The 7,852-nt window shown below is 42.8% G+C and overlaps 1 protein-coding gene across 1 annotated transcript; it reads right to left on the minus strand.

Annotated features, from left to right (window-relative positions):
• Window positions 1-2,152: 2,152 nt before the first annotated feature.
• Window positions 2,153-4,164, minus strand: NPS (neuropeptide S). The gene is made up of 2 exons (XM_041461652.1): window positions 4,123-4,164; window positions 2,153-2,439 (listed from the first exon to the last, which is right to left on the minus strand). The coding sequence occupies exons 1-2, from the start codon at window positions 4,162-4,164 to the stop codon at window positions 2,230-2,232; spliced, it is 252 nt and encodes an 83-aa protein (XP_041317586.1). The 3' UTR covers window positions 2,153-2,229.
• Between the last annotated feature and the right edge of the window lie 3,688 nt (window positions 4,165-7,852).

Below are 7,852 nucleotides of genomic sequence, written 5' to 3' on the forward strand. Positions count from 1 at the left end.
TTTTGCTTTCTTGAAAGGTAGTTTGGGTGGGGATATGAGCAGGACAGAGCCCTGCCCTGGGACAAAGCACCTCCATCCCCACAGCTGTGAGCAGATGCAGAATGGATTCATGGAGTTATGAAATCATGGGATCACAGACTGGTTTGGACTGAAGGGACCTTAAAGCTCATCCCCTTCCACCCCTGCCATGGCAGGGACACCTTCCCCTGTCCCAGGTGCTCCCAGCCCCAGTGTCCAGCCTGGCCTTGGGCACTGCCAGGGATCCAGGGGCAGCCACAGCTGCTCTGGAAAACCCATGCATTCAGGATTTGTTTTCTGCTTCTGTCACCAGGAATCATTCCCAGTCCTTCCCTTTTCCATGGCCAACAGCAGTGAAGTTCTGCTCCCTGGGGAGTCCTGGAGAGAACTGGACAGTGTTTGGGATGGATAATTTGCAGGACATCAGGCATGGCTGAAATGCCAGCAGCCAGCAGTGACACAGGGCCATGCCCGGCTGCAGTGTCACCACGGTGCCACCCTGGGCTTGCTCCCATCTGATAGCACCCAAGGATAATAAAAATCCAGCACACTCCTCAGGCCTTTTCCATGGTTCCTAGGATCCCGTGATTCCTAGGATTCCATGGTTCCTTAGATTTCATAGTTCCTAGGTTCCATGGTTTCTAGGATTTTACAGTTCCCGGGTTCCATGGTTTCTAGGATTTTACGGTTCCCGGGTTCCATGGTTTCTAGGATTTTACAGTTCCCGGGTTCCATGGTTCCTAGGATTTTATGGTTCCTGGGTTCCATGGTTCCTAGGATTTCATGGTTCCTGGGTTCCATGGTTTCCAGGATTTTATGGTTCCTGGATTCCATGGTTTCTAGGATTTCATGGTTCCTGGGTTCCATGGTTTCTAGGATTTCACGGTTCCTGGATTCCATGGTTTCTAGGATTTCACGGTTCCTGGGTTCCATGGTTCCTAGGATTTCATGGTTCCTTGGTTCCATGGTTCCCACTCGACTCAGCAACCTTGAGACAACCCCAAAAGAATTCAAGTGTTTAAGCGACTTCAAAATCCAGGATGTGTTAAACTTTTCAGCCTGGACAAACACAGGCAGGAATGTGTTTGATCTCCTTGGATCAGCCAGAAATCATCCAGGAAAACCTGCTGTCCCACCAGCAGAGCGCCATGCTGGGCTCGCTTTCCCCCATGAGCTCAGGGAGGGCATCACAGAGGTGATGACACCAAACCACCTCATTGTAGGGTTAAAAACGATCTCCTGAGCTATGATATTTAACAGGGAAATATTAGAAAACATCCATAGAGTGGTTTATTATAATTAATATCACACTTTGACTGCAAAAGGCATTGCAGAGACACTCTGCCACATTTTCAAGCCAAGGGCACAGCTTGTTACACTCAGGGGACACGGCCACAAGTAGAACTCACACGTGTGTAACTCATCAGGTGACCTTTCCTCCACACCACATTTACATATTTCACATCAAATGACTTTTTCCTTGTTTTATTTTTTTTCCAACAGGAAATTAAAAAAAAAAATCCCAGATTTGGCACATTTCATCAGCTAGGTGTTGCCTACCTAAGTCAATTAACTGAGAAACAGGGAGCAGTGCTGATACCCTGCCTTAGAGTGATTTCCCAGGATTCTTCTGGATATGAGATGAGACATCTCCAGAGACTATTTCCTGACAAAGTCATTTTAAATAACTATATTAAAACGCCGGTGGAAGTTACAAGTAGGGCCTGATTCTTTCACCAGTGGCCTTTCATATCATTGGAAACCTGAAATGAAGTGTACTTTAAATCTGTATTAAAATTACCAGTTGTCTTCAAGTAAATGTGATTTGGGATGGGAAAGCACAGCAATGCCTCGTGCCTGGCAGGAGGGATTTTGGGAATGCTCCGTCCTCCCCACAGGCTGTGTGCACACATCTCCTCAAAGCACGGGATTATCTCTGTATTAATCAAAGAGCAGCTTGATTAAAACCTGCAGCCTGACAAAGGAGGGAAATTAAGCAAATGAAAACATTGATTTCGAGACAAAACTTTACGCCACTGTAACTTTGGGAAACAAAGCCCTTCCCGAGCGCTCCCGTCTGCTCCGCTCGGCTCGCGACGCCTGGGGACTCCGTCAGAGGTGGCTTCGTCAGAGAAAAGCATCAAAAGGAACTCAAAGCAAGAACTTTTGACATCAAACGTCAAAACCTGGGCCGGGCTTTGGGACATTTGCTCAGGACTTTGCCCTTCGGAAGGAAGTTTTTTTAATTCCCGCTCCGACGCCGTTGCGGAAGGACCTTTTGTGGAGAAGGGACTCCAGGAGAGGCTTCCCAAGGGGCAGCTCCTCACCCCTGCCCACCTTGGAGAGGCAGCTGCTCAGCAGCACCAGGCACGAATCCCATTGCCCATACAGCTGGCAGGTCAAATAAAAAGGGTTGGTGCTCTGGAGATTATAGGCAAACAAACAAACAAACAAGGAGGAAAAAAAAAAAAAAAAAGACAGATAAGAGAAGGTAAAATTATGGATTTGTGTATTTGCCAGGATACAGAGCAAAGTAGAAACACAAAAGCAATTTATGCTTTGAAAGACAGGGATGACCTGTTATCTTCTAAGGATTTATCGTGCTCAAAATCAGATTTTTTTCATAGTTTTTTATGCATTTCTGGTCTAAAATACTGATACAATTATGTTTAGGTGGTGATATGAATTGTTTTCGGTGATGCTGACCAGCTGTGACACAGTTTCCTTGGAACAACACAGGTGTTTATTGCTGGAAAATGAGATTTTTTTTCAGGGAAAAATGAAATACCAGCTTTGTATAACCTGTGTGAACTTCTGAGGCTTAAATTACAGGTAAGAGAAAACAAAAATACCTGTAAAGCTAAAATTTGGAGGATGCTTTCCAGTAGTTATGACCAATTCTGGAAGGAGTTCTGAGTAAGTTTAATAATGACGAAATAGTAATGGGAATTTTAAAAAGTCTGCATAAAAATCCAGGCTTGGACAAAAATCCAGGGTTTTGCACACATTCCTTTTACTTGCCCTCTATAGGACAAAAAAATGTCAACTACATAAAAACTTTCATGTATTTCAACAGCTCTTAAAATAAACTGCATTTAATTACTGCTGAATTATAAAACAAAACCATTTCCTGGCATGTCTGTGGTTGCTCTGTGCATCTTTCATCATATCCTGATTTCCCAGCTGATTTTCCATCTAAAAGTCATCTTCTGTAATCTCTAAAAATTCCATGCAAAGCCATAGGATTAACACCTGGAATTGCTGGTAAAATTGCCATTAACTTCATTATGATTTGTTTTAATTCTGTGTTTTATTGCTCTTCTTTAATACTGGTTATTAAGTTAATTTTTTTGTTTGTTTAATGACTTATTCTGCAACCAACACCTTCTGCCACTGAAAAGGCATTTCCCTGACTGAATTTTCTCTCTAACAAGAGAAAACACTTTTTGCAAGGAAAAAAACCTATAAAAAAACAAACAAAAAAAAATGGACACGGAGAAATTAATTAATTTTTAGCTGCTCTTTCACTTGATTTCCTGAACAAATAACTTTTATTTTGACATTTATTGAAGCAATTAAAGTCCTTTTAACCATGATATCATTGCCATAAAGAGAGCCCATCCATTAGGAAATGGGCTACTACTCAGATCCAGCTGTGTCTAAATAAATCAGTTGATCATAAATAAGTTAATTAATTGATAAACTCACTAGCAATAAGTGAAATTAATACATATATATCTAATTGTACCTCTCTGAGATATGTAAGGAATTCAGACTAAATGGAGAGGAGATTTGTGGTTTTCTCTCTTCCATCCAGGATTTCAGCTCCCCACACTCCACATTAAATATGCACTGAGTTGCTCACATGATTATTTCAGAGGCTTGCATATTTTATTAATAACACCAGGAAAAATTAGGCTATGCTCCAGGAAAATTAGGTAATAATATTTAACCAATAGCTTTAATACAAGAAAGTTCTTTCATTTTACAAAAAATAAAAACACAGCAGCAAAGAAGCAGCCAAGCAAACAAAATTAATTTAAATAAAGAAGTAATTTAAGAGGAATGAAACAGATCTGGGAGTAATTAGAGAATGGGACTTACCATGGAAGGGCCAGCTGGGAAACCCGAGCACACCAATGTCATGGAGATCCACAGGATGAAAACCAAGTTTAACCTGCATAGACTTCAAAGAAAAGCTGAGATTAATGAAAATTTGGACCAAAAATCAAGCAAAATATGAACAGAGAGCATCCCATGCACCAAGAAACTCACAGTGGCTTTACCTGCTCATTTTTTACCCAGCACTGTGCGTGTGAACATGCAGCTCCACATCCAAATTCCTCACATATCCTCTCAGTTCTTCCTCAGGTGACCATTTTATACCAGAGTTCAGGAGGGAAAATGTCATCAAAGCTGATTTTACTCTGACTAATTGCTCCTTGTTTGGCCTTTTCTTCTTGTTAAATGGGAAAATGGCAAGAACACGCTCAGCTGCCATCACCAACCCCGGGGATTTCATTTAAAGTGTCCCATTAAATGTCTCTCAAGTGGTTTTATTGTTACCTCTGTGTCATCACTGCAAGCCTGGTCAGAGGTCTAAAGATTTCAAAAATCCATCTCAAGAGTTTGTTACCACTTCCAATATATCAGGTGGAGACCTTGCAAAGCCTGGCAGCGAGGGAGAAACATTAAAAGTGCATTTTAAGTAAAAAACTCCTCAAAGAGTCTTATTATACTCAAACCAGTCACAACACAAAGAACAATATTTTTTTTTTCTTCCTTTCTCCCCCCAACATTATTTTTAAAGTGCTTAGTTCTAAATACAACAAATGAAATTTTTTTCCTGACAATTAAAGTTCTTTGGACATTAATTTATACTATGCAGCCATATCGCAGCCCACACTGAGCTTAGCCAATCCAAACTTCTATAGGATTAATAAATTCTGTTAATCTCATTAATAAACTCTGTTAATCTCAAGCAGCACAGCAAATGTTTCATGTCTAAAAGCATCATTTGCTGCTGCAACAAATTTAATGGTGCAGTATTTTAGGGAATTCTGTGGTTTATTGATCCAGAGTGGTGTAAAAGTGCTGAATCCCACAAGGTCTGGGAATGTTGGACTGCACAGGGAATGCTGAAAAACATTAAATTCCATTTATTTTTTCTGAGAATGAGCACCATATCTACAAAAACGTGCTGGGTTAATGTTTGGACTCGCTGATGCGAGAGCTTTTCCACCTTTAACCATTCCAGGGTTCAAAAGAAAACACTGAGGATCATTTTTTGACAGCCACAGAGTGTCAGACATGCACACAGTGAGGCACAAACTCCAAATGTTGCATTGCCTTTGGAGTTTGCACAGAAAAATCAACAGACAAGGGCTCCAGAAGGGACCTTGGTGTGGGTCTTTGGGGAGACCTGAGCTGCTATAAATTGATGCCAAATTTCACTGCAATATTTCGGATCATTTCGACGATCTGGAAGGTCTTTTCCAACCATAATGATTCCACGATGCTGTGATTCAGTCTCCTGATAAAGTGCATTTCATTCCAGGAGCCAGAGATCTGTGAGGACAAACCCAGTGGCATGGAAGAACCTTCAGGAGTTTTAAACAAAATCTCCTGATGTGATCTCAGCCTGTGGCTGACCATTTCTCCCTCATCATGGTGGTGCTGATCACGTCGTAGTTGACAAAATCCAAGACTCTGAAATTACTTTCTAAAAAGAAAAAGTGGTTTTAAAAGAATTGTGGCTGCTGGTGAAGCTCTCCAGGATTCTCCAGGCCCATGAGGGCTGAAATGAGGATGAAATTTGCCTCATTTAAAGCCTGCAGCTTTAAACCTTTATAAACCCATCAGCAGAACAGGTGACTGTTTGCATTTCCAGCCTTATTCAGAGAGCAAATCCTCTCTTTGAATGGAACCTCCCATTACCACTTGTCCAGGGCCTCCAAGTCCAAGGATAAGAGGCTTAGGCCGTGTTCCTGCTGCACAGAAAATCACTTTGGGCTGGATTCTGCCTGAGCACAGCTTAGCTCAGCTCTCATTGTGTCTGCATTTAGTCCAGCTCCATTTTAATCTGAAATTAACCTTCACACAACACTTTTTATGGAAGATGAGGGGCCAGAACAGGCTGGTGATTAAAGCTCAGGGTTTCCAGGTTCAGCCTGACACTCTCGGGGTAAACTTTGATGCATTATTGACTTAATTTTTTTTAAATTGTGAGTTGTTTGATCTCCCATTGGGCCTGGTCAGTCCCTCCTATCCTCACCTTTCCCACATCCCTCTAAAAGAGAGGTTTTGACCAGGTGAGAAATCACAACCTGCTTTGGAACTGAAGAACAGCAGGATCATGGAATAGTTTGGGTTGGAAAAGCCCTCTGAGACTGAGTCCAACCACTCCCCAGCACTGCCAAGGCCACCACTGCCCCACGTCCCCAAGTGCCACATCCACAGGGCTTTAAATCCCTCCAGGATTGGAACTCCTCCCCTGCCAGGGCCGGGCAGCCCTTTTTGGGAAGAGATGTTCCCAATATCCAACCTGAACCTCCCCTGGAGACGCAGATGGAACCAAGGCAGGGGTCACTGAGACATCATCACGGGGCCCAGGGGCTTTGCCCACCCCTCAGACACACACAAAGGGATTTCCTGAGCATTCAAACCCTCCCGTTTGCTCCTCCCTCCCCGGGGGTTATTTTTTTCCCCAGCTTTTCAGGATGCAGTTTAACACAACACACCTGTGATTTGCATGATGAAACACAGATGGAGATTTAGCTCCATTGCAGATATTCCCACTTCAGGTCTGGAGGAATCAGGTTGAACAGAACAAGTGGCAATTGACATTTCTGTCTCCTGCTCTGTCTGCAGAGGCTCTGCTCCCAGGCTGGGTTCACTGGCAGATGTCAGAGGTCAAATGAATCATTAAGAACCACAATAAAACCTCCCAGCATCCATAAAAATTGTATTTTCTCAGAATAAATCAGCAGCAGTGTCAGCAACAAAATCATCTCTTCCCTCCTGCTTGCCTTGTTGGAGGGATGCTGTATTGAACCTCAGTGCTGCTTTCCTTTGGTTTTCCCCCAAAAATCATATGGAACAACACAAAACTCACAGCTGAGCCTATCAAACCTTGCAAGTTTTTGAGGTTAATAAGCCTATAAGCTTTAGAACATGATATTTCCTTCTTCCAGCCCAATAGTCAATCCAAAGTGTTTTAAATTGGCATTGTGGGACTTTGCTAAGGGATCAAACAAAAAATGAATGAACACATCTCAACCTGTCCATTGGCATAACCCCAAAAGTTGTAAAACCACAGCTCCTGATAAAGGCAAGGCTCAAAATCTCGTTTTCTTCTGGGATGCTCCCAGTGAAACCTCAGCACAGCTTTGCTGGAGAAAGCTGCTGGGATATTTTGTTCCAAACTCAATTGTTGTTTTTTTTTTTTTTTCTTGCTTTCAAGAATATCAAGAAAGCCAAGAGCCAGCGTGGTTTGCTTTCAGCCCACTGCAAGGTGCGAGCTGGAAATCAATCACACTCCCAGCACATAAACCTGCTTCTGACTCGGTGATAATAGAAAATCCCAGCAAGACACCAAGAGAGAAGAAACACAGACAGCAGAAAGTTCATTCCTTGGGTCATTCCCTCTGTGCTCTCACTGCTGCAAGGGGACACAACGAAACCCTTCACCTGCACCACGAGACTTCATCTGCAGAGGCACAGGGGAGCTGCTGTGGATACACCTGACTGATTCTGGCATTTCCTTGCTATGGAGAACTCTAATCCCCCTAAAACTGGGTATCAGGTGGCTGCCCCATCCTTGGGAGTGTCCAAG

Source organism: Pyrgilauda ruficollis, unplaced genomic scaffold (assembly GCF_017590135.1).
Source record: "Pyrgilauda ruficollis isolate IOZ18807 unplaced genomic scaffold, ASM1759013v1 scaffold15, whole genome shotgun sequence".
Taxonomy (NCBI): Eukaryota; Metazoa; Chordata; class Aves; order Passeriformes; family Passeridae; genus Pyrgilauda; species Pyrgilauda ruficollis.